Genomic DNA, 27578 nt, shown 5'->3' with positions numbered 1-27578 from the left:
AATCTCTCAGGCCCGGTTCCTTTTGTGAAAGTTTAAAATTGCGTGGGTTCAAACCTCTTTGATGTTAAAAATCCATATGTAATGGCCAACCCAAAAAGAGGGGTGTAGGCCAACCCTAAAAAGAGGGGCCACACTTGAGGGGGGGTGTTGAAGCATAAAAAAAGATTAAATAACGCCATATGAAACGGGTTAAACATTTAGAGTAATTGGTTATTTAACACCTTTGAGATTGTGGCAACCGATTGTGGTGGGTCCCAAATAATTCGTCTTTAACCTTCCAGTAAATCTGAAAAATCATTTTTCAAGAAAATAGAATCCATACCTCCAAACATGCCCCGTAATTCATACGCAAGGGATATATCCGTTCGGTATGGGTTTAAGACCACTGTACAATAAAATTGATCCCTACCATTGATCCCGACAGGAGGAGAAGACCTTTCTACTACTTTCTCTTTTGTCTCTATTAGGAAGAAAGAAAGGAGAACGGGAGTGAAAAGAGCCCTAAAACGGTTTATTTTTCCTATATTCGAAAGAGAGAGGTACAGAGAAATGGACGCTGCGAAAGTCGCTCATCTGAAACTTTTTGTCGATCAATGCAAATCCAACCCTTCGATTCTCAACGACCCTTCTCTAGGGTTTTTCACGACCTATCTCCAAAGGTGTTTTTTATTTATTTTCATCTTCTTTTTTATATTTCACCTTTTTATCCCATTCTACTCGTAAATTTCATCAAAGTCTCCCCCTTTTTGTTATGCCGTTGGTTTGATTGAGGCTTTTGAACTCTTGTTTCAGTCTTGGGGCACGGATTCCGAAAACCCCAAAATCGGTAAGAAGTTTTTTTTTTTTTTTCCTTGTATTGTATTGTTTTTTAGGAGATGCTTATTAATTTTGGAGTGTCTATGGCCATGCTAGTTCAATCATTTCTCTAGACGCATATTTTATATTTTCTTTAATTTTTTGCATTTTGATCTTTTTTAGTTGTTACTCTTTGTCATTCTATTGAATTTTGGGGAAATTATGCTTGAATTATTAGTAGTGTGAAAACTACTAAAAAGTTAAAAATTTAAATACGTTTGAATTTTTGAACTTTTGCATTTGTAGTAATTCAAGCGTAAATGGGTTCGTTTATCTCTCAAGTGATGAAAGAAGCACGAATCTGAAATGTAAGTGTGTAAATTTGTGTTCAGAGAACTTAATTATGAAAATAACAATATGACGTTGAAAATAGTGATGCAAGTGTGTAAAGAAAATTCAGATAGCCAAGTTGTTATATAATAGTATTGAGCAGGAAGTCTGATGTATTGTTGTAGATGGGTTAAAACTCCAGTATATGTTATACAGTAAGATTAATAAAGGGATGTTTTCATGAGGATAGGATTCCACTAATGTTTTATCCAAAGAACAAAATACATTAAGCAACCAAATATCTCAGATGTAATTGAAAATATTTATGAGCCAAGAGGCAATCAGAATTTTAGCTACGATAGAATGGTGAGAAGAAAAGGTAAGGTTGCTCCATTGTGACCGGGTGGTCACGGGTTCGAGTCACGGAAACAGCCTCTCTGCAAAGCAGGGGTACGGCTGCGTACATCTCGCCCTCCCCAGACGCCGCAATGGCAGGAGCCTCGTGCACTGGGCCGCTCTTTTTGCCGAGCCCAAATAGTTTGGGACAAAGGCTTAGTTGAGTTGAGTTGAGTTGAGATAGAATGGTGAGAAGAAGCCTATCAACGTTTCAAAATGCCAAATAGATATAATTATAAGTGCCAATTAAAATAGAGTATCCCATATGTGGCTGAAAATAATCGTGTGTTTCTGGCATAAACCGGGATTTTAGTTAGGCAACAGAGTAATTGAAAGAAATATGCAGATTCTTAAACCTTCTGCTTGCTGCGGTAGACTAAAATACAAGAGAATATGAGTTGTTATTCAGTAATGAACATAAAGAAAGGAAAGTAAAGGAGTAAGTTTAGGCCTTCTCCTTCCTGCTTTGCCAGAGTTGCAGACGAAACGGTGAAGAAGGGTGAAGGGGCTTTGATGGCGTTGGTGATGGAGATTGTGACCCGTGTGGGGACATCTGAAGATGGTGAAGACGTCGTTGATTGCTGCCCCGGTGTAATAAATGGTAGAGAAAATGAAGAAAGTGTCGAAAGCTTGAGAGATGGAGAAACATAGCCTGTAAGTGGCCTTTGCTTTGTAGTTTTTCATGTCCAAGGAGGCTCTTGGGGAGCCTATTTATAGGTGACAAAGGGGGAAACTTTTCTGTTTTGGGTAAATCAATTAGGGTTTGGGCGTGAAAACAAGCTAACTGAGAGATATTTTGTGTGGTGATGGAAGGTTTGGGTGGAGATAAAGGATTTTAAACCGATTTGGGCCATTTGGGAAGGTTATTAAGAGGGGAAATTGGGTTTTTTCGTAGAAATGGGAATCTAAAGGGAAGCTTTATGATTTTGAGTGGATTTGGCTATAGAAGGAAGGATTCCATTCATGTTTAGGGGTTGCATTTATATTGAGGAAGAAAACGCACATGGAAAGTGAAAAATCTCCTTTTCCAGTGTTGGATGGCACCCTTCGGTAAATTCGAAGGGTTCTTTGGGTTTTCCCATACTTAAGAGGACATAGAGGTTGTAAATAGGGGAAACTCCAAGGGCAATTTGGGTGGCTGTTTAAAGGGATAAAACATAGATTTTTTTAAAGTTATTTTTTAAAATAGGGGAAACCCATTGCTGTTTAGATGCAATGGCAATCAATGTACGGACTTTGGTCATTTTAGCAAATGCAGCAAATGTTTCTTCACTGTTCATCCCTTATTATTGCTTGCAAGATTGAGCTGCTATACGAGCTCTGTGTCAATCCAGGCTCTCATCAGAATTGAGTTTTACGGAGTAGGCCCACTTGCTTCTAATAATAGATGCATGAGGAGGGCATGGAACTAAATCCCAATTTTTACTTTCATGGATAGCACAAAGCTCCTCTTCCGTAGCCCGTTTCCAACAATCCTGTTTTGGTGCTTACTTATAGGTGGAGGGGACATGTTGGTCAAGGTTGTCAGAGAATTTTTGATCGTAAACCATGACAAGAAGGAGAATGAGTCTAGCATTTAGAGTGCCCATGGTAAACCAAGACAGTAAGGATAATGAGTCTGACATTTAGAGTGCCGTAATGGACATTTATACAAGGGAAGTAGGTTCTAAAGAAAGGAAGTAGTACTTGTGAGGGGTCAAACATCTGAGCTTGCTACCGGTTGTCTTTCTTCCATGTCTTTTGATAAGTGATTATTAGTTTCAATATCAATATTGGACAAAATGTCATTATCAACAAAGAAGGTAGGTGTGAGATAGGTGTAGATGGCCATTGGCGTAGGGAATAAAAGTATGCATTTTCAAGAAAGATGACATGATCTGAGACACGCAAACAATGCTGTCCAGGTTCATAACAACAATAGCCTTTTTGAACATTTTCGTACTCAATAAACGTATACTCAAGGTTTTAAATCTGGGTTTCAGTTTCGGTGGGCATGGAAACAGAAACATTTCGGTTTCGGTGGAAATTTTGGTGAAAATTTTGTAAAATCACGGAAACGTATATATTATGTAAACATATGCAGATGATGAAATTTTAAGATGAAACTTTTGAAAATGCTTGAATAAGCACAAATGCGTACTTAAAAATAGGGGTGGTTATTCGGTTTAAACCGAACCGAACTAACCGAAATTGTGAGACCGAAAATATTTCGGTTACCATATTTTTCAACCGAAATCGAAACCGATGGGGTTAGCCACCGAACCGAACCGAAACCGAAAACCGAAATCTGTTTTTCGGTTAAAATCGAAAATCGAATTCACTAAAAATCAGCATAATTCGGTTTTTCGGTTTCGGTTCGGTTCGGTTTCGATTTTAGTAGAAAACTTCATTGTTTTTCTAACAATATGAGCCAGTGCAGTGATAAACCGATAATTCATTTTTTCTATCATATTATCATCCAATTTGGGCAAAAATACATTACAATTCTACAAAGTTAGGCATAAAGCCATAAACCATTGAAAGTTTGGGCAAACCATGCCATTGAAAGTTTAAACCATGCCATTGAAAGTTTGAAAGAACAATACAAAGTTAGGCATAAAGTCATAAAGCATTCCAGTTTGAACCTACCACGGTGCCACCCCTAATTTGAATTTTAAACCATTCCATCTGAGCAAAAATACAATACAATTCTACAAAGTTAGGCATAAACCATTCAATTTGGGCAAACCATTTAAAGTTTAATCCATTCAATTAGGCATAAACCATACAAAGTTAGGCATAAACCATTCAATTTGCGCAAAAATACAATATGAGCAAGCCAAAGGCCCGAAGCCATTCAATTTTTCTAAGAATCAATTTATCTTCTATTCTTCTTCCTTTCAGAGAAGATTTTCAAATGCCATAAACCATAGTTGCAAGCCAACAAGCAAGTCCAAAACCCCAACAGGCAACAACCATAGAATAGCAATTGTTATTCTCTGTTGCAAAACGCAAACAACCATAGAAGAGCAATTGTTATTCTCTGTGTTGAGATGAGTAAAATAACAAACGGTACATATAACAAAAGCCGAAAGTCCAAAATGCAAAGAAAAAGAAGCAATGCTGAAACAAATAGTGCAAATCGCCAAACATCCTAGTAGAGAGTCTACAGACTAGACTCTAGAGCTGCTGTGCCATGAATATCCTCCAAAGGACTCCAGATATGCAAAAGACATTCAACCTGCATATAAAAAACAATAAGAATATAGGTTAAGAATGGAATAGAAGGTTTGTAAATGAGAGTTTTTATATGATGCCTGACCGTGAAGTACCGTCAAAGTGGTACCACCCTTGATATTTAATCCAACAGCAGACCACTTTTTAAGAGTCTGCTGTTGGATCAAATATCAGGGGTGCTACTAGTACCTCTGACGTACCACCTTGAGGGTACTTCACAGTCGGGCATCATACAATTTCTCTATAAATGAATAGGTTGTAAATGAATTGTAACAGAATCCAGGTTGTAAATGAATTGTAAGTTTGTAACAGAAAGAAACCAAAAGAGGAGAAAATGTGCATTTACCCATCTTCAGGCAATAGAATATGGTGGTGATTTCTGACATACAATCCTTGAGTTTGCTTGAAGAGAAATGTCAATCACTATAAACCAAAAATTATAGGCAACTGAGTCAACTGACTGAACTAATTATTTTTTACCTTCTAGTGTTTATTATTCTAGCAGGTTCCATTCTATTTCATTGCATTTATGCCACGGCTACTCGCCTACTCCATTAAATAAATGTCCCTTGCTTGTCACATGGCTCTTTTACAGCAACAGAAATACTACCTTATTGGAAGACTTCATTTATGATATATATATGGATGCATTTTTATAGAAGACAACATAGGCAATTGAAAACAAATTATAGCCACCCAAGTACCCAACAATGTTTGAAAGCAGAAAAAGAAAGGCATTAGAGACCCAAAAAAGAAAGAAAGAAAGAAAAGAAGACATCAGGAAGGTAAAGAACAAAACAAAGTGAATAAGCATTACTTCAGTTTATTTGTTCTTTTCCTTTTCCTTTTTGAGCATTATTAACATAAGCTTTATTGAAAAAGAAGATTCATACAAAAATAAACGGAGACAAGCTGTCCCAAGGAAACATAAAAAATCAGCAGCAAAACTAAAAACCTGAAAATAACAGAAAAAACAGTGCAAGCTAGCTTGACAAAATCTCAACAAAGAGTGCCATGACACAAGTAATCTATCCCACTAGGAGCCAGTGTTTGTCAGCTCCCACGCTGGAAAAGATTGACAGTTCCTAATATAGTATTTGAAAAATGCCATGGACCCAAAGAAGGGATAGGAGCACAGGCAATGATATTGGCTCAGTTCCACTCCACTTATAAGAGTTCCAAAACGATGATCTTCAAAGTCCAGAGACCGGGAGCCGTGGTTTTCACTTGTCTAGAATCCTTCTCACTGAGTAGGTCAAAGAATGCTTTGATGTCAACACCCAAATTTCTAACCACATCACAGCACCAATTCTAAACAAACCAGGATCACTTCTGTTCTTTCAAATGAAATTTTGAGACCATCTTTGAAAATAGAAAGGATCCACTACTTGCGGAGTTCGATTATATTCCCAGTATATGCTCCATGGATTTTGAATATCTTGTGTTTCATTCTTTTGAAATTAATAAAATAAATAACATGACTAGGATGGCCTTAATCGTGGGAAGCAAGACTGCTTGGGGACTAGATTGCGAAACCTAGGAGGTGATAAGATTACTCGATGAAAATGTGATGGAACCTATTCTACCTTGAGTAGATCACTCTTGGAGAACAGTCTGGAGAAACCTACGAGTACCAGCACATGTTAAGTCAGAGTTTAAGGTATCCATTAAATTTAGTTTAACATACCCATTGGCAGAAACTTGACAGAGACTTTCAACTTTTTACTGCTTTGAAGAATTGAAGCCCTAATTTGAAGTGATAAAAACTCCAGCTACTCAAGAATGAAGAGTTAACAATGTTTCATTTGCCTCCTTCGATGGATGAAAGAATATAGGAGAATATAAGCAATGTACTAGTCCACTTCTGATTGTAGCTTTCTATCTCTAACACCAAATTTGTAAGTAATTCAAAAATTCCAGTATTACAAAGCAAAGATGGGTCACAAGATATGAAGATAACTAGTAACTACACAATTACAAACCTGAAACCATCTTCCACTCTTCCATGCTTCAACACTCAAAATTTGAAGAAACATAAAACATCCCCAACATTTGAAAATTCTGAAAATAGGAATACAAATAGTTAAATATAACAAACATCGAGTTCCAAGTCAAAAGCAATATATAGAAAATTAGAAACACACTGAAAAAATAAAAAATAAAGTAAATACAAATTTACCATTCTCAAACTTTTCAAGGTCCTCTAATGCTTCTTCGACATTAATTGGCATTGGCGATGATCGAAGCCAATCTTGAGCACATATAAGAGCTTGTGCTATCTTAGGAGTCAAAGAGCTCCTAAATGCATCAAGAACACGCCCCCCCGTGCTAAATGCTGACTCCGAAGCAACGGTGGAAATGGGAACCGCCAACACATTCCGAGCCATTTCTGACAAGACAGGAAATCTAGGATTGTTAACTTTCCACCACATTAAAATATCAAATTCATCGGGACCTTCTTCGGTGTATTCACTTAAATATCTTTCCAACTCCAATTTGTTATCCCCACCTCCGGAGTCAATCTTATGCTTCTTAAACTTTTCCTTCATCATCTTCCTCACATGTTGTCTCGGTTCTTCAGAAAGCTCTCTTGAAGTTGATTGCCCCAAGTTAACTTGATTCTCTTGAGGTGTGTTGACTGTGTTCTTATAGTTGAACTCGTTAAACAATTCAACTGTGGCATGGAACACTTTTTCTGGCAACTCGTTGCCTTTTCCCTCTCCATACATAGAAATAAGTGCAAACTTCACAAAAGCTAGTTTGTGACGAGGGTCAAGAATAACCGCGATATAAATTAATTTATTCACTTTTTCAATGTTGCCCCAATACTTTTCGTACTTATCTTTCATTCTCCTCGCCATCATTACCAAGTGAAAGTCGTCACTCTCAAGCCACTCTTGCAAAAGGCACTCAACCTCAACAATTTTAGGAAATAAAGTATTGGATGTAACATATAATGATCCTGAAACCCGTACAGTGAGCTCATAAAAGTTTTGAAGTAAGGTCGCCATCCTCCTAACCTTTTCCCAATCTTCATGATCTGGCTTCCTAATCCCATCCACATCACCTGAATCAAGTTCACTACTAAAAAAAAGGATCTTCAACTTCAAACTTATCAAATGCTTTTTCAAAATTTTCGGCCGCCTTTAACATTAAGTATGCCGAGTTCCATTTAGTAGATACATCTAGGCATAACAAACTCTTGCTCTGAATCCTTTCATTCTCAATACACTCTTTGAAGAGCTTCAACCTAGCTGGAGAACTTCTCACATATCTGACCGCGGTCCGAACACGATCAACTGCAATTTCTACTTCTTTTAATCCATCACACACTACTAGATTAATTATGTGTGCCACACACCTCACATGTAAAAATTTTCCTTGTAAAATGCTAGACCCCCAGTTGACAAGTCTTCTCTTCAAGTATCCAACCGCAACATCGTTTGAACTAGCATTGTCCACAGTAACAGTGAACACCCTATCAATCCCCCAATCAAGAAAGCACTTCTCAACGGCCTTACCAAGAGCCTCACCTTTATGACTAGAAATTGGGCAAAAGTTAAGTATCTTCTTGTGCAATTTCCAATCACTATCTATGTAATGAGCCGTGAGACACATGTAGTTAACTCTTTGTAGAGAGGACCATGTGTCTGTAGTGATACAAATTCTTTGACATGAGTTTTTAAACAACTTTTTCAACTTCGACCTCTCTTCCTGGAAGAATTGATAGCAATCCTTCGCAACCGTCGAATGTGACGGAATATGAAACCGAGGGCATGCAATTGATACGAAATGTCTAAACCCTTCCTTCTCCACGGACTTAAATGGAAGCTCATCAACAATTACCATACGGGTTAATGCATTTCTAATGGCCTCTTGGGCAGACTTCCAAATAGAAAGGGTGCCACTACAATCTCCCTCTTGACCCTTGATCGACTAGTAATTCAACTATGACTGCGATGTGTTCATATTGCCAGGGAACTTTTTGCATGCAGTGGTGTGATTCTTAAGTGAGGAAGTTCCATTTTTCTTCGGATCACAACAAAACTCCCTCTCACAATACATACAACTAGCCTTATGTTCACCCATCTCATTAACAAAATTTTGTAAAATGGTCCCACACATCTGACCTTGACTTCATCGTCTTTCTCTTCTGTACGGTCCCAAATGTTTGGTTTGTGTTTGTTGGATTTGATGATTGCTCGCTAGAAATAACATTAGGAGCTTCTCCTTCTTGCAACATCTATGGAAAAAATAGAATTATAGAAATAAGATAATAAGAGTATAATACTAGGGGTGAGAAAATAAGATACGCAGCAAAAGCAAGATACCCAACACAAATATCACTATCCTAAGAATTAAGAATGAGATGAGTCATAAGTGATTAAGTGTTACCTTTGTACCCAATAACAAAGAGCCAAAGAAGATAGAATGATGCTAACTAACTGCCCCTTGACTCCTTGAGTGGTGGCTCGAGGTCGCGGTAAATGAATCTATGGTTGAACAATCAAGAAAATCAATAAAGAAGTAAGAACCCTATATTGAAACTTAAAAATCAAAGAGATCTTCACATCGAAGAACAACAATAAATAATTAAATAGGGGTGCAACTTGGGTCAGGTTGGGTTGAGCTTTTGCTAAAAAAGAATAGGAATCAATCTGAACCAGTGAACCCTACTGGATTTTAAGGTAAAAGCTCAACCCGAATTCCCCAAAAATGGCATGCTTTGCATAATTCAATATTTGTAACTGTAACACAAGAAAACACATTATACAATTGTTGCCTGTTAGAAGAAAATGTAGATTCAAAGAATCACAATTCACAACAGTCAACACCATATTTGTCTTCATATCAGCATGATAGGTAATCTAATGGAAATTAAAAATCCTAGAAAGCTAAATATACAAAATAATAAACCTTGGAAAGCAATATGTGACTACAAAGGATGAGAACAACTGAACAAGCACCGAATGAGAAGCAGATGTATTACCTCGGGATCTCAGATAGAGAGAAGTAGAGAGACTCAAACTAGAAGTACAAATTTCTCTTGAAAGTTGAAACTCAATACCACCAACAGAAACCCTAACCCTTCCCTTCGACCCTCAAATCCACTTTAAGAAACACCAATAGCAACCAAAGCTACCCATCAATCCTCACGAAAACAAAAGCAGTAAAGCAGAAAGCTTTCCAACACAAGATTATCAAGAAAACACCTAAATCGTAAAAAAGAAACGAGAAATAAAACCTAAAATCCTGTGAAGAGAGAAAAACAGATCTATAATGTTTTTTTCAGAATTTTCCTAAGCTATGGATAAAAAACTATTCATAAAAAATTAAAAACCCTAACTCATCCAAGCTATGCATAAAAAATGCATTCAAATCAGCTAAAAAATCCAGATTTACAATTTTCTGAAAGCATTTCCTCAAAAACTCCATAGAAAAACCCTAATCTAGAGCCTATGTTACCAATACCTAACTTAATATACAGAAAACAAGGAATCCAACAAGATCTAGCCTTACAAATCAACGAAACACGTTTCTAGGTCCCTGAGAGTCCGAGACAAAGAAAACAAGACATTTTCTTGAAACCGAAACTCTAGAGAAAAGAAAAAGGTAAAAAAAAAGGAGAAAAAAAGAGAGAAGGGAGAAAAACATATCAGTTCCTACAAATCAGAGAGAGAGAGAGAGAGAGAGAGAGAGAGAGAGAGAGAGAGAGAGAGAGAACCTTGAAGAGTAGAAACTTACCTCGGAATAATTTTCAGGGTTTCAATGGCCGTGAATCTGCCGATCCGGAGTCGGATGGAGGAATGGTGGCTCGATCTGAGGTCACCGGTGAGGCATAGAAGGGGTCGCCACTCGCCGGAGTCGGAGTCTCGAAGAGGCGGCTGATCTAGGGTAGAAAGTAGAGAAGAAGAAAAAAACCCTAGCTTTGGGTTTTAGACCTTTGGGTTTTGGTTGCTTTGTTGAATGAAATGGAAAAAACGAAAATAGAAAGGGTTTTGTGACTTACTGACTTCTGTTTTTTTTTTTTTCATATGGGTATTGAGAGTTTTACTTGGGACAACCTCTTGGCTTGTGTCTCTAGTGTAGTGGGGGTTGTACCAAGTGAAAAGGGGGGTTGGATCATAAGTTCAGTTTGTAAAACCGAAACCGAAACTGACACCGAAAACCGATATTAAAACCTTTTCAGTGAAATTTCAGTTTTCGGTTAAACCTAATGTTTTTCCCTTGCAAACCGAAACCGAAACCGAAAACCGAAATTTCATTTATTTTAAACTGAATCCGAACCGAACCACCTCGGAATCGAACCGAATTGACCGACCGAATTCAGTTCGGTCGGTTATTCGGTTCTAACCGATTAATGCTCACCCCTACTTAAAAACCATCATATAAGCAAGAAAGCCATCCGTAATGGCTTAATCGCATCGAACAACTAGTGATGTGTTGTCACACATTTCTGGAACAATAAAGTCAGTAAAGAAGTACAATCTAATGAAATACAAGAAAGTACAATGACCAGTCTCCCCTCCAAGGACCCCAACTCTCTGTCAATACCTCATAGTTACAAGGTATTATCGGTCCCATGTCGATCTAACATCCCATGCATAAGATGCGGTTACTTTGGTGTTGCTAGCCAATATAACACAATATTACACATCAGACATCAGTTTTTCTATGATTTCAGCATATGTTTTATGTTCTTTGGGGTTTCCTTTGATTTTTAGTGGTTTGATGCATTTTTCGTAGATTTCAGCATATGGTATGTGTTTTTTGGGTTTGACTGTGTGGATGAGACATTGATTTGGAATAAATGTGGATTTTTTATTCTGATTTCTCGGTTCTTGCTTGATTCTTACTTCTATGTTACGTAAATTTTAGGTTATTTGATACCTTATGAGGGGAAGCCCCAGAATCAAGATGGCCTAGTTTTCTAAATCTTAATATTATTTAACCATCTTGTTCTTTTTCAGATTCATGTATTTATTTTCAACTATGATTTTGGGTTATTTTACATCTAGCCCTCCACTGACCCCGCAATGTTGGGAGCCTCGTGCATTGGGCTGCCCTTTTTCTTTAACTTGTGATTGTGGATTATTCGGGCATTATTTTACTTGTTTAGAAATTAGATTAGTTATAGAAAAATGATTAATTTATTTGAATAAAATGCATAGCGACACACAAATAGTGGAATAAACATATTCCACTACTTTTTGAAATTTTAATTGTGTACAATGCTTACTAGGACCTGCTAGAGGAGACTCTGATTTGAAATAGATTGTAACCATGACACGGAGAGTATGATCCAAGAACAATCCGAATCCGACCTGACCGATAAGGAATTTGAATTAATCATGATTGGGACGTAGGTGGATCCAATCCGAAGTGGATCCGTTGGACACCCCTATTGATACATGCTATGATGGGCCCACTTGCATAGTTTCCTTTTGTTGGATAACTTGGACATTGTGGTTGAAGTTCACTTCTTTCTTTGTGGTTGAAATTTAATTCTTTCCCTGTTTTGTTTCATTACTAGAGAGTTTTAAGGGTCAAATTATATATGCTAATTGCAATGTATATGCACGGTTATTTTTTCTTTTCCTGGATAGTTGAATTTCTAGTGAGGCTGATTTCTGAAGGGTAATTAGGAACCCTAACCTTTTTTGTCTTCATAGGAAAGTGATATGTTGGATGATAGTGATGATGACACTGAAGATGTTTATGCTGATGCCGAGCAACCCAAACAAAAGACTGAAGATGATGATATGGAGGATGACATTGTTGAATCCGATATTGAGTTGGATGGTGAAGTGGTAAAACCTGATAATGATCCTCCACAAAAGGTTAGTTTTAAGTTCTTATTGTGATAAAATTAAAGGCTGGTCTGATCCTATGTCACAAATATCCCTGATATTTTCAAAATATATCGATTTTATCGCGATATTTCGATAAAACGACAAGTCCCATAATAACCCCGAATTAAAAATATAGTGATATTTTCATTTACCACGATAATATCACGAAAATTTACAATATTTTACAATTTGTAAATAATTTTATTTTATCGTTTTTCCCTGATTTAAGCCCGAAAAAATAAAAAGATTAATATATCCTGAGATTTTCCCTTGCCGAGAAATTCCTGAGAACGATATTTGTGACATAGCTCATAGGTCTAATCCTTCTACAATATTAAGGTGTGTTTGTCAATATATCACATGTCGTTCTGCTTTTAGATGGGAGATCCTTCTGTTGAGGTTACTGAAGAAAGTCGTGATGCTGCTCAAATGTCCAAAGCAAAGGCCATGGATGCAATTTCTGAAGGCACAATTTAGTTCTTTGATGGGCATTTCTCATTATCTTTTTGGATTCATATTTCTTCATACTTGATCTTTTTGTAACCTAAAAATCAAAATGCATGCACCAGGCAAACTTGATGAAGCCATTGAGCATCTAACAGTAGCCATCGTGTTCAATTCAACTTCGGCGATTCCGTATGCTAATAGAGGTGAAGTTCTGTATCACAATTAGCTTATCATTAGCATTTTTCACATATGAACTTGAGGGTTTGCCATAGTGTTGATGCTCTTAAGCATGGATTTCAATTTCAGTTTTGGTTTCGGTTTTGGACAGCCTAAAATGAAATTTTGGCCGAAATTTATACCGAAATTTCGGCTGAAATTTGGTAATTTCATTATAGTACCGAAAATTAAGCCAAAATTATCGAAATTTCCTAAATTTTGGCTGAAATTTGGTACTCTGGCTGAAATTTCAGGTTTGGGTGATTTCGGTTTCAGTCCCAACCGAAATCCGAAATTTAAAACTATGCTCTTAAGTTTGTAGTGTTGAGCTAAGGGGTTCAAACTTCATCCTTACCTGTAACAAAATTAATATTTTTCGCAGTTTATTTGTTTCTATTTTTTTGGATATTTTCTCAGAAATCCAACACCTTTTTTTGCAGCTAGTGTTTTTGTGAAAATGAACAAACCAAATGCCGCAATACGGGATGCAGATGCTGCTATACAGGTTTTCTCATTGCCCTTTCATTAAGTATCATTAATGCAACTTCAGAAAGAAGTTTGATGTATCTAGGCAGTGATGTTTATGTATTTATATTTATCTTTTTTTAGGAAACTGCTCTCTCATCCATAACACACTTGTTTCTCTTAGATAAATCCTGACTCGGCAAAAGGGTATAAAGCTCGGGGAATGGCACGGGCCTTGATGGGCCAGTGGGAAGAGGCTGCCAATGATCTCCACATAGCGTCAAAGTTGGATTATGATGAGGAGATAGGTTCTGTGCTTAAGAAGGTAATAATATAGGGAAATGATATCAGCACAACTGTGTTCTGATATTTTCACTAAAGCATCTTGTCATTTAGTATTTAAAAAGATGTCAAAAGGTTATTAGTTATTACAGTTCCCCAAAATCTTCAAAAAGGCAATTAAAAAAGAAGAGAAAAGCTGGGTCTGAGCAATTATTAAAACATGGTTGTGCTAATATCATTTCTCATAATATATTCTCAGGAGGAGACATGTTGAAAAATTTGTTCCATGATAATTTTTTTTTCAATCTGTAGGTTGAACCAAACGCACACAAAATTGAAGAGCATCGCAGAAAATATGAGCGCCTGCGCAAACAGAGAGAACTGAGGAAAGCCGAACGTACAAGACAACGCCGGCGTGCTGAAGCTCAAGTAAGTATATTTGATCCATCCCTCGCAGAAATTTGCTATGTATCAGGAAAATTATCTGTTATTTTGGTTACATATTCTTACTTTCCTTCAGGCTGCATACGAGAAGGAGAAAAAGACGGATCATTTCTCAGAAACTAAATCGCCTGTAAGATTTTGATTTTGTTAGGCTTAGGTCAATATTCTTGGTCTTCCTTAACATGAACTGCGCTCTTGAAAGTGCCTTTAGTATGATCTGGTTTTCTTTGTTGAATTACAAACCTTTTAGATGGGTGGGGAAAGTTAACCGAATGCATTAATTTCTTTCTGTTTCAATGCAGGACCCTGACCCAAACTTCTCGGCCGCCCTACAAGAAGGTAAACCTTTTTTACTTCAAATTTTCTATTTTATACCGCAAGAGTCATATCTTTTACACTCTTATAAACACTGCTTAGTTGCTACTATGGTTTTGTAGGATCTGAATTGGTTAAGGTTACCATGCTAATGGAAACATTAATATGATGGAAACGGTTCCCTGTGGCTGTTAACCTGTATGAGCTTAAGGCTTGCAACTATACTAGCATTAACTAAAATTGAGTGGTTCCTCCAATGTATGATAAAATTAATATAGGGAGACCCCACTACACAACACAATGTTAAAAATAACACTGAGTTTGAGTGTGGCACATACTAAGTGTGTTATGGTGTGTTCTTGAACTAATTTCAGTTATATGATTACTGTAAATTGTGTTATTACATAAGTTGGTGATTAGGGTTTTAACACGTTCTGAAAGAACATGATACAAGCCCCATGAATTGAGTGAGTTCTATCATCTTCTTTTTTCTTTATGTTTCACTCTGCCTCTTTCACACATCATATTGCAAGAGTTTTTATATGGTATCAGTGCATAGGTAATCAAATATTCAAGAGAATATCTTCTGATGCACAAGTGTCAGCAGAAGTCCCAATAACCTCAGGACACATAAGAAGAGAGAAGGGGTCCAGAATTTTGGGCCTGGGGGCAGGACTGCTGATGCTAGCATGACATCAGCTTGAGGGGTTACCGAATTTTGGGCACAAAGGGGGCAGACCTGCTGACGTTAGCAGGAGGGCTCCACATTGCCATAAGGTGTTGAAATAGGTTTTGATGAGCTATTGAGGATGGATTCTATGACTTGCAAACCAAGAGGCTGGGAGAGCTCAGGATTAAATCAAACAAAACAACAATTTATTCAAGTATTTTGGTAGGACAAGGATTCTCAAACATGAAGACTGAGTAGGATTGAAAATTATAAAGATTTAAGGAGTTATAGGTAGTTTATGATTGTGTTGAAGTCAATCAGTGCATGTTGCTACTCCCGAATCAGGTAGGACCTAGGGAGCATATCAAATGCGATAATTTCAACAATGGCTGATAGTATCCCTAAGGTGTTCCCCTACAGGTTGAATCTTCATGTTCCTTTGGTTGCAAGACCTGATTAAGACAATGAATGAAAGCTGGGCGCGAGCGGGGGATGTTTTTTTTTTTTGGGGGGGGGTGGTGGGGGGGCGGTCGTAGTAGGTCACTTGTTAGATGAAGTTCCCATTTTTAGTTAGGAATATGAGAGCATTTCTATGAATAAGGAGAGTGAGCTTAGCAACGACAAATAGATGGCCAAGGAAAGGTAGTGAATAGAAGGAGTGGAAAACAGTTGCGGAGTATCATTGGAGATCATAAAATTCAATGGGACTTGGCGCTTCACCAAACAGCGTGGCCTGATGTCATGTGGGTGGCCTCCACATGTGGTGCTAAACAGAACATGCTGCATTATGCAGGGTGCCTCCCCATATTGATCCTCTATATGAAATTGTTGAAGAATAAAACGAGAAAGGACTTATATTGTCTAGGTACATAAAACTGTCTATCTAGAACCACTCCCACCCTAACATAAAATGATTTAAGGATTACCAACTTACTCAAAGCATCGGCACAATTAGTGAGGGAAGTGATAAAGCAGACACCAACTTACTCAGGCTATCTTGATGGTCTATATTGTTCATGATGTGCTGAGCATTCATATGTTTACATTACTTGGGCCATTGATGATCTGCTGACAATATGAACTGCATGTGCTGTGGGTTGACGAGTGATTACCAACTATACATAGTCCCGGCAGTCAGTTGCCTATATTGAGTAATTGACAGAACTCGTTGGTACTGTTATGCTTCTTTCAGCTCAGGTTCAGAGTCAAACCACTTTGGTATCAGTCAGATGAGTTTGAGCTGACCGTTGATATTATGGAAAGGTGGAAAACACAATGAAAGATGGTGAAACCTTGGAGATTGATCTAGAGTTTCATTGGAGGTGAGGGGCAAACCCTTTTAGAATAATTACACCATACAAGAATGGGCAAGATTGCTTACATGCCCTCATTTCCAATATCAAGATTACTACGATCCGGTGGGCTAAAATGATTCTAACTAGTCTTTTACACTTTCTGAAACTCCCAGAAATTGGTACAATGTTGACTGGGACAGACCTGGTCATTCGAAAAAGTTGGTGAGATTGATTCCTCCACCCGATGCGTTGAAACTGAATTTCCACGGAAGTTAGAGAGAATTCAGGTATCGCTGGGATTGGAGTGATGTTGAGAAATGAATTTGGGGGCATCATTATTATGTATTCTGGCCCTAGGTGCACTGCTGACTCAAATGAGGCAGAGGTGAAGGCTCTATTGGAGGGCTTAAAAATTGTCTTGGACTTGCCGAGAGGGCATATCTGCATTGAAGGAGATTCTGCTAATGTTGATAGTCTTGGTCTTGTTTTGGTGTTTTGTTTTTGGCACTGCTCGTCCCCTTGCATTTTTTTTTTCAGTACATTTGCCTTGTTTCCAGAAGAAAAAGGAAGATTGCTTACATGCTGTTAAAAATATTAAAAAACGAAAAACTATTTGATATTTTATTTGTGTAACATTATACCATCATATCAAATTTGTTTATGAGATAACAGTCTTCAACACTTCCCCTGAAACTGCATAGAAGTAGTTGTTTCCAATTTGTCCATGTGGGATTTGTCTTGATCCAAAGAAAGAAGGTCCTTCAACCAAATAAATTTTGCATGACCAAAGTCGTTGCCTCGCATTTCGCATCAATGCTAGAAATTATACATTGCTTATTGCTCTTCCATCTTGCAACGAGGAATGCTCTTACCAAGAGAGAGACATACTCTGGATGATGGATTATTTGTGCGTGTCCACGTTAACATTCTCACTCTAATGTAGAATTTGACTAAACGTGTTCACACGCACACATGGTCTTTCATGTGTAGTGCCGTTATTTGTTTCTTTTACTTTCCATGTTTTGCACTGTCAGATTATAGGGTAAAGATCATTAGTGATTTAGTTTGAGTAACAGCTCTTCTCTTTTGATGCAAGCGATAATTTTCATCTTGTGTTAGTGGGTGCTGATAAGAGTGGACTGGAAGTGTAGTGATGTTTCACAAAATGATTTAAATGGGTGTCATAGATTTCTGTTTTCATCTAACTTGTGGGAGGCCATGTTCAGGAAGTGTTCTTAGCATCCACTCTGCCAAGGAATTGGAAACCAAATTCAATGCTGCTTCAAGTTTATCTCGATTGGCCGTTCTGTATTTTACTGCAGCATGGTGTGGGCCCTGCCGTTTCATCTCTCCTCTCTATGCAAACTTGGCAGCCAAATACCCAAATATTGTCTTCCTCAAAGTTGACATAGATGAACTTAAAGATGTGGCTGCACGTTGGAATATTAACAGTGTTCCCACCATTTTCTTCACAAAAAATGGTAAGGAGATTGACAAGGTAGTTGGTGCTGATAAGAATGAACTGGAAAAGAAAATTGCACAGTATGCAGGTCAGTCATGAGTGGATTTATCAGCTGAGTACCCTTTAATAATTCTGGCTGGTGTTTCCTGCAAGAGGCAATGTTCATTGTAGATCCCTTGTAGTATGTTTTACTTGTCTGAAAAACAGTGTGACAGTCAATGTTATACCTGTGTTTCTTTAGGTTCTCTGCTGGACTCTTATGTTCAATCTACAAACAGTTTTTAATTTCTTCCAAATCTATTATTCGCTGTTAGAAATCTTACTTCATGTGAGGTGAAAAATGGACTACCCAATTTTCAGATTATCTTTAAAAATTAACCTTTGTCTGTCCTTGATTTTAGTTATACTAAAGTCTAAAGACAACTCCTTAGCTGAATTCAATAAAAAGCTCAGCCGTGTTACGCATTGATTTGGGCCTTGGGGAACATTAGGCGGAGTTCTTGTCAGAGTACACTGATATGACCTCTAGCGGTTGGTAACTCCACGACAATTTTTTGATAATGGGACGAATCATCTTTTTTTACACTTTTTTTAATTGGCTGCTGAGGGCTTTTTAGGAATTGTAGTAGGGGATTTGCTAGGCAATTTCACAGAAAGCCTTTTCGCCACTGACTTTTGCATGAGAGAACAGCCACCTCAGAAGAATTAAATGAATGAGACGAAATCTGTTGAAAAGTGAGCATATGTTACTGTTCTCTCATGCAAAAGTCAGCCGGGAAATTGCCTAATCCCTGGTAATAGTTTTTGACAGCCGGTTTAAAAACTGTAAAACAAGGTGATTCGTCCGATTCTCAAAAGTTGGTAGTGTGGATATCAGTCTCCGAACTTTATTATCTTTCTAAATGAACATCTCAGAATTTTTCATCTTTGATATTTTCCACTTTAGTTTTTATTTTCTTCATCAACGTGATCCCACACCTCCAATTCCTTTCATTTTCAAAGGAAGCCGTCTCATGCTTTTACACGGAGACAGTACTGAGTGCATCACATCAAATATTAAGTGTGTACGCTATTCAATCACTTAGTTTCAACACTCAAATAGGAAATTAGAAGTATAAAAATGTCCCAGAATTGGTATCATACATTGCTAGGTTGCTGCTACCCATTACAAGATTAGAATGGTTAATTAGAAATTTTAAGAAAATAATATGAAGAAATGACCCATAAATTGTGTATTAAAAAAGGATCACAATAAATTGTTCTTTGCTCTACAAAGAAGATAATAAAGAATGTAATCCAGATCACTAAATTGTGTATTAAAACAATAAATTGATCTATACTGTACAAAGCAGACAATAAAGAATGTAATCCAGGTCAGTAAATTGTGAAGAATGTTCTCTCTGCCACGGCCTCCAAAATTAATCCGTTTCTGTGTGATTAATGTCCTAAATTCGAGTGTTTGATAACCCAATTGAAGACAACATCTACGTTGATGCCTTCCTTGCATGAGATCATGTAACAGTACACCTTTCTGTCTGTGATGGATTTCAGATCTCTGTTAAACACCAGCATCAAGAATGAGAAGAAAGATTACAAAACTGAAATAATTTCTGGGAATTGATTATTTTTTGAGCTGCAGATTGAGTGATTATTTGGTTCTGAACTTACAGCTTATCCATCAATGCTTGCTTGGAAAGAGCTTCAGATTTATCAATTTTGGTGCCAATAACTAGCAGAGGGATCTGCTTTAATGATGAACGTTTTACCAGCAGGTCATGCAACTCAATTCTGGATATGGGGATGCTATCCCTATCAGCAGCATCTACTACATATCTGTCATATCCAAAAAAAAAGAAAGAAAGTTAGCAATCAAGGTTAATTACAAGAAAATACGAGATTTAGTATTCAATTTTTGTAGGCATTTGCACATTATCCACAAAGACACATTTTTTTAGTAGTTTTATAAAATTAGAGGCTGTGAAACAACCAATAACTCCAAAAGCTTAAGCTATTAGAGTTGGTGTTATTTAATCATTTATACTTTAATAGAGGCCAAGATAAAATCCTGGCATCTAAAATGCTGGTTGGGAGGGAGTAATTACAGAATAGCAGAGACGCCACGACAATAACGTTCCCATATGGAGCGGAACCTTTGCTGTCCTCCAATGTCCCAAAGTTTTAAGGTCACATTTCCCTTTGTAACTTTTCGCATGTTGAAACCCGCCTGATTTCCAGAAGGCAGAGAAGTGTACTCAGATTTCTGAAACTCTGAAGCACAGAGCAGTTAAATTTTGATGAAGAATGAGCAAATGGTACTTACAGTTGGAATCATGTCCTCTCTGTAGGCGTCTTCCTGACAAAAACAAAAAGAATTGTAGGTGAGTCTAAGATGATAAACTTCTCAAGGATTAGAAAGTGAGGAAAATATGTAAGATTCACTCACTGCTATGACATTCACTAGTGTGGTCTTTCCGGCATTCTGAAGGCCTATAAGGGTAAGCTCCATTTCTCGCTTTAAAAATGTTCTGAAATGTGGAAGAAATCAGAATTGGGAGAGATTATGAAGCATGATGAACTTTGGCTGTCCATATATGGAAAATACAGAACCTGATCTTCCCCTTTTGGATTGGTACTAGTGTAAATTTGAGGTATGGAAATAATATAACAAGAGACAAAACCACGTTATATTTTCAAAATGTGTAAGCATGTAAGTATGTAACACGAAATCCATTTTCTGGGAAAACTGTGGGCAACATTTCTATGAACTCAAAGGACCATGCTGTTTGCCGAAAATACATGTTCAGGCCTTGAAACACGTCTCATGTGGAAAATCTGAACAGACCACACTTCCAACTGACGAAGGAGAAGCATTTTATGGTTGGAAAGTTATAGTGGTAGCATATTCTATGCCCAATTCTCAGCAAAATCCTTAGCCATGACCTTTGGTTCTTCCAACAAACCAAATAAGTTCGACAAGGATACTGACACAGTGTACATAACAGAGATTCTTTTCAGGACATAGTTGAAAATACTTTCGAGATTCTTCTCAGGACATAGTTGAAAATATGTTTCAATTAGAGTTGACACCATTTTCAACTTTAGTTGGAGCTGGATTCAATTTGTTTGATACTGCCTCCAGCTTCACTTGTAATGGATTCCAATCAAAGCTGAAACTAATTTACGCTTTAAAGATGCCGTATCTTGCTTCAAAACCCTTTTATAATGGGGCATCGCTGTACGGCGAGCTACACTTTCAAAGCAAAGTGAGCCCCTATTTGTAAGTTGCCCGTGCGCAACGGAAACACTAAGCTAAATTAGATTATTAAATTTTAATCGTATATATGAAAAGTAAATTCATTCTACATCCTTTCTACTTAAATCCAAAAGGTTGCCCATCTTGCTTTACTTTCTCAAGCAAAAGTATAAGAAGAGTTTTTTACTTTAAAATTAGTGAAAATACCTTACAAATAATCAAAATACCTTGGCTACGTATTGTGGAAACGAAGAATAATTTGTAAAATAACTCAAAGATGTGAAAATCAAGATTAATATGAGCTTTGTCGCAAATTTGAATGACGGAATAAAGTCAACATCAATAAGAACGAAATAAATATGCAAACAACATAAACATCCAAAGATATTTAAGGTTACCACCGACTAATAGTAAAGGCTCAACTCAACTCAACTAAAGCCTTTGTCCAAAACTAGTTGGGGCCGGCTAATGAATCCTTTAGAAAATTTACATGAAGAAGGTGAATGGATCTTCCCGGCTCAAATTGAGTAAGTCTAATCCTGACACTAGTTGGGTTCGTCTACATGGATCATTTTCTTCCATTCTCTCCTATCTAGGGTCATGTTCCCTGTTATGTTCATAGCCATCTAGTCTTTTCTCACTGTTTCTACACAAATCTTGGTCAAAAAGTGCTCTTGTGTTTACATTTGAAAGTAGTTTCTCATTAGCATTACAATTTTGAGTAGCAGCCTTTACTATCTGAATTAACATATAATCATATTCAGAAATAAGGAACATATCTCAAAAAAAAAAAAAAAAAATAAAAAAATCTGAACTAAAGTTTCACTACAAAAACAGAAATAGAAACCCTTCAAGCTAGAAAAAGGAAGACAGAGAGACAAATAGAGAAAGCAAGCAACTTCTGTGTAGATATTTCGAATTAGAAACCCTGAATCGATAAGAAAAAGGAGGAGATGAGAAGAAATACCTTCGAAACCAATTGAGAAACCTATCCAGAATGCCCATTGAAAAGAGAAATGGATTCGAATATGAATAAGGAGAAGTTGCAGAAACCCTAACCCTAGTTTTGGGATGGAGAGAAACTCGAAGAAGGAAACAAAGAGGGGAATAGAGAAGGTTTTGTTCGTTTTGTTGTGAAATTAGAAATCCGTATTTTATTTAAATGCCAAGAGAGAAAAGCGCGCTCGTTTTAAACGGTTCCTAGTCGGACTCCGTTTCCTTCTTTGCTCTATCGATGAGGATTCTTTTGAATCGATTTTGGCGCTAAAAAAAGTAAGGGAAATGATTCGCCTCCTTTTCTTCCCCGCGCCAGCTCCTAGTAGGGTAGAAAGAGCTGTCATAATTAAACTCATAAATACAGTGCAGGTGGGTGGCCTGAGAAGAAAGGGGGGAAATATATCACTTTCCAAAATAAATATTCGGAAAGTGGAGGCGGTCCCACTGTTTTTTGTTGATCCAAACCGTTCATCTACTACCCCACTCCACTATGGAGATGGTCCTATGCTTCAGAAATCTCCTCCATTAGATAATCGTAACTCGCGACCAAGGAAAGTTTCTAAATTCTCATGCATGATTTAAAAAAAAATAAAATTATTTTAACTTTTTAGTTTTCAAGCCACAAATTCGAGGGTTAGGATTGTCCAATGGGATATTAATCCTTAAGTGGGCCCAGCAGATGACCCATTTGTATCATTGAATGATAGGGATCCAAACAATATCTATCTATTATATAAAGGGAAATATTATCAGCACTACTGTATTTTGATGAGGGCACTCCTCACTTTATTAAAAGTACGGTATGGCCCTCTCGATAGGATGATCCAAACCGTCCATTAGATGGGCCACATCCTAAATAGGTTGTGCCCCAATAATTATTTCCATAGGTTAATCCTAACCCTCCGATCTATAGAGGGTTAGGATCAACCCTCTAACAATAAGATTGGAGGGTTAGGATAAGCCTATGGAAATGATTTTTGGCGCACCTATTTAGGCCATGGCGCATCTAATGGACGATTTGGATCATCCTATGGTGTAGGCAATACCGTACTTTTAATAAAGTGAGGAGTGCCCTCATCAAAATACAGTTGTGCTGACAACATTTCCCTATCTAAATTAGTATTGCCACTAAGAAAAGATGATTAGTGGAACTTGGACTCTGAAACGATCTTTTGTTGAAGCTTGGGTTCTAAAGTGTTTTATGCCTGTAAAATAATAGAAAATTATTTTAATCTTGGATGTTTACATTAAGAACAAGGAGTGTTTTTATAGAACACTCAAATGATAAACATAGCAAGAGAATAAGATAATTATGGAAAAACACTATCATAATCTAATTCACTTGCATAATCTAACCCAACCATCCAATATAGCCTAATCAAATCAAATCTTCTAATATCAGAATATTTGATCTCGATTTGATTTCATTATCTAATATGCCCCCTCAAACGTATATGGATTGAAAATCGATATACGTTTGATTACAATAGATATCCCCTAAAAGAAATAGAAAAATTTGTAAATTTTGATGCACACTGCCACGATTGATGTTTGTTCGATGTATGTTGTCGGTATTGTCGAAGATGATTATCGCATGTTGTTGAAAAATGTGTTGCATGAAAGATGAGCCGCAAAGAGCTTCAATAAACTGGATTTGACTCAAGCCTGAATGAGTGAGTCATATTTAGGCCGATTTTGAATACCGAACCTTCTGGAAATAGGTCACTATGGACCGATGCCGGAATGGGCAAGAAAATGGTTACTATGGACCGATGTCGGAATGGGCAAGAAATGGGTCAAAATAGACCGATACTGGAATGGGCAAGAATAAGCCACGATGGGCGAGAAATCATGGGTCAGTAAGTACCGATCCTCATGTAAATTGACTCTCTGAGGCACGAACCTCAAAGAATGGAGGCGCCTCAGCTGAGTAGAGTAATCAATTTCAGGCACACACATCGAAGAGGTACATCAGCTGAAATAGAAGAAATAAAAAAGGATGGAGAAGGCAAAAAAACGACAACAAGCTGCTCATATGACAAATATCGGGACAATGCGTGAAAACAATGCATATATCAAATATGGGGTTGTTTTGAAAGAAAATGAGTGCATTAAAATACTAGGAGAAATATAGAAAATGAAAATCAAGGGGTGCATGAATCAAAAGACTAGATTTTGAAATACCAAAAGAAGGTGTGCAATTATGGAGATGGAGAATGGCAGATCAAGGAAAACAAAAGGAACGAAAAACTAGGGCAGAGACTGCAACCTAAGAGTAGGGAAGAAAAACTAAGGAAGAAGAGGTGAAGATGATGGGTTTGATGCCCGGCAGACGTCTACACGGCCGCCCGCTGAAAAAATGGAATTGATAGAATTGTAATCAGGACACCAAGATCATTGGCTCTATACCATGTAAAATAATAGAAAATTATATTAATCTTGGATGATTTACATTAAGTACAAGGAGTGTTTTTATAGAACACTCAAATGATAAACATAGCAAGATAATAAGATAATTATGGAAAGACACTATCCTAATCTAATTCACTTGCCTAATCTAACCCAACCAACCAACCAATATAGTTTAATCAAATCAAATCTTCTAATCTAGAATATTTGAACTTAATTTGATTTCATTCTCTAATAATGCCTGATAACTAGGCCCAAGACTATTGTCCCATTGTGGGCTTGGGCTCGGCTATCCTCCTGTTGGAGGAGAGCTTGTGTAGTGATAATCCAATGTAGAAGAGCAAAACTTGGCTTCATAGCGAGTTGGAGGAACTTCCTCCACAACAGCGATGTGTCTGAGTAAAACATCGCCACATGGCGACCCCCCTCCCTCTCTCTCTCTCCACTACCTTCGTACCCTTGGTGGGGCCGAACAGCGCTCACTCTCCCCCACACCCTTGGTGGGTCAAAAAGCGGCGCGCGCACACACACTCTCTCTTTCTCATACCCTTGGTGGGGCCGGACAGCGTGCACACACTGGAGGGGTGGGCCCGTACAATTGGATGGTGTAAATCCTTGCTAAAAGATCCAAACCGTTCATTTGTTGGCCTCAACATAATAGGCTTGCCCATAAAATCCTCTCCATAGGGTGTGTAGAGAGAGAATCGCCATGTGGTGGTCTTTTACTCAGCCCCACCAATGCTGTGGAGAGAGAGTGTATGTGCTGTTTGGCCCCTCCAAGTATATGAGAGAGAGTTTGTTAGGCCCCACCAAGGTCAAGGTGGCAATTGCATGGCATGGCACGAAAATTTCTGGCTCATACGGGCCCGTGGGCCAGGCACGGCATGAATAAGCTTGAGCTTAGGCATGGCACGGCCCGTGTCATGCCGGCCCGGACCGGGACAACAGCCACATAGGCTCACATTTTAATAGATTTTGCAGTGCTGTGCCATGTGCCTAAACCCACGGTTTAGGCACGGTCCACAGCACTGTAGCAATTTATGCTGTGCCGGCACGGCCCATGTCGTGCCTTCTTGTTTGCCGCCTTGACACCCAGGTATAAGGGAGAGAGGGAGAGAGGGGGAAGAGAGAGAGAGAGAATGCCATGTGGCGGTATTCTACTCTACCATGTCGATGTTATGGAGGAAGTTCCTCCGACACGGTATAGAGCCAAGTTTTGTTAAATGTAGAAGGGGCAAAAGATGATCAGAACAAAAGGGCATGCTGCTACTTTACAATGGGGAGTTTGAAGACTTCATACAAGAACCTTCGAAACCGGATGTTGATACCTTCATAACGGCACTCTGCTTTTTTATTTTACACTTTTTGATCGGATGTTGATAGCTTTTTAAGGGTTGTATTTGCCTATACAACACCCGATTACAAAAGTCAAAATTAAAGGGAGGAGTGCCGTCTAGAAAAAAAATGGTCGTGAAAATATCATTTCCCTTGAAAAAACTCCTCACAATTTAGTGCTCGTCCATAACCTCAACATTTTACTAAGGCCCACTTTGTTGTAAATTGGGGCAACCGATTATTGGCCCCATAATAGGCTGGCAGCTACACATGTGCATTAGCCGTGCTGATCAAATCGAGAGGAATCGAAACTAGAATGATTCGAGGGTGTGTAGTTGATACTTCAGGTTGTTTGCGGTGATAGCGAACCTGTGATGACATCAACGGAAAATCCTCGAGTGGTTGGGAACAAGGCAAGGTGAAGATTGTTAGGAAAGTTGTCTTGTTTCCTTTACAATCGGAAAACAAAATAGGAAAGAGAGTTTTTAGGGTTTACTAACCTATGTAATAAATATCAAAACACCAACAACTGAGAAGTTGTTAGAGAGAGAGAGAGAGAGAGAGAGAGAGATATATGCTTCTTCTCGGGGTTCTATTGTTGAGAAGCAAGGAAAAAGGTTGTGGGTTTCATGTTGATCCATTATAATCTTGTAATTTTGCTTTATCATAGTGATTACGTGTTCTCGACGGTGGACGTAGGCATTTAATTTGGCTGAACCATGTAAAATTACAATGTTCATCTTGTAGCTTATTTTCTTGCTTTTACTTTTCGGTTTATTTGTGTGCGATTGAATCGGATTTGCTTGTCGGATTTTCTCAACACTTTGTGTCAGACTTACGGCATGTTCAGCAACCATTATGAAAATGGTTTATTCCGTGTTTGTAAGTGCGGAGAATGAGCACAAGAAAAAAAAAAAGCCCAAAATTCTGTTCGGAATGCATGACTTGTAAAGCCCGTTTCTTCCGATTCTCCTTTCTATTAGTCTAAACGCTTCTAGAGGATGAGACTTTGAGGAGCAACTCGGATCGCTTCCGCAGATTCCCCCAAATCAATATGTTGGAAACTTGGGCTTTGAGGCCACCGTACAAAGCATGGGCTTCGAAGAGAGGCCATGCTCGGCCCAATTGTGCGGTAAAATAAATGGGCTGGGTATGGGTCAGTGCTACGGCCCAACAAAAGCTTAATACAAAAACTATTCTCAAGGATATTGTCTCGACTGGGTTACTTTAAGGAATTCAATGGTTTAGATCTACCAAATTTCCATGTTTAAACGTCTGTCGAGGATGGGATGGATAGATCTCCTCACAAATCTCTATTTCTAGAATATGACCGACATACCCTTACGCAATGATACAATGGGATGCTCTTGTTGTTGAGCTCCTGCTAGGGCGCTCTTTA

General features: G+C 38.0%; 2 protein-coding genes across 2 annotated transcripts; one reads left to right on the top strand and one right to left on the bottom strand.

The window, feature by feature from the left end:
* Positions 1 to 456: 456 nt before the first annotated feature.
* Positions 457 to 18482, top strand: TDX (tetraticopeptide domain-containing thioredoxin). The gene is made up of 11 exons (XM_077379945.1): positions 457 to 659; positions 793 to 826; positions 12411 to 12578; positions 12969 to 13056; positions 13160 to 13240; positions 13694 to 13758; positions 13903 to 14043; positions 14313 to 14429; positions 14521 to 14574; positions 14747 to 14783; positions 17951 to 18482. Exons 1-11 carry the CDS (start codon positions 550 to 552, stop codon positions 18283 to 18285), a joined length of 1230 nt encoding a protein of 409 aa, XP_077236060.1. The 5' UTR covers positions 457 to 549; the 3' UTR covers positions 18286 to 18482.
* A 959-nt stretch (positions 18483 to 19441) lies between these two features.
* Positions 19442 to 22657, bottom strand: LOC143876732 (ADP-ribosylation factor-like protein 8c). The gene is made up of 6 exons (XM_077378429.1): positions 22407 to 22657; positions 20626 to 20711; positions 20507 to 20535; positions 20289 to 20410; positions 19855 to 20019; positions 19442 to 19741 (listed from the first exon to the last, which is right to left on the bottom strand). The coding sequence occupies exons 1-6, from the start codon at positions 22442 to 22444 to the stop codon at positions 19624 to 19626; spliced, it is 558 nt and encodes a 185-aa protein (XP_077234544.1). The 5' UTR covers positions 22445 to 22657; the 3' UTR covers positions 19442 to 19623.
* Positions 22658 to 27578: the final 4921 nt, after the last annotated feature.

Source organism: Tasmannia lanceolata, unplaced genomic scaffold (assembly GCF_043159265.1).
Source record: "Tasmannia lanceolata isolate RefF3 unplaced genomic scaffold, GAP_Taslan_0.1 ptg000005l, whole genome shotgun sequence".
Lineage (NCBI taxonomy): Eukaryota > Viridiplantae > Streptophyta > Magnoliopsida > Canellales > Winteraceae > Tasmannia > Tasmannia lanceolata.
Note: the sequence above shows the minus strand (reverse complement) of the source record. Positions and strands in the feature narration are given on the sequence as shown.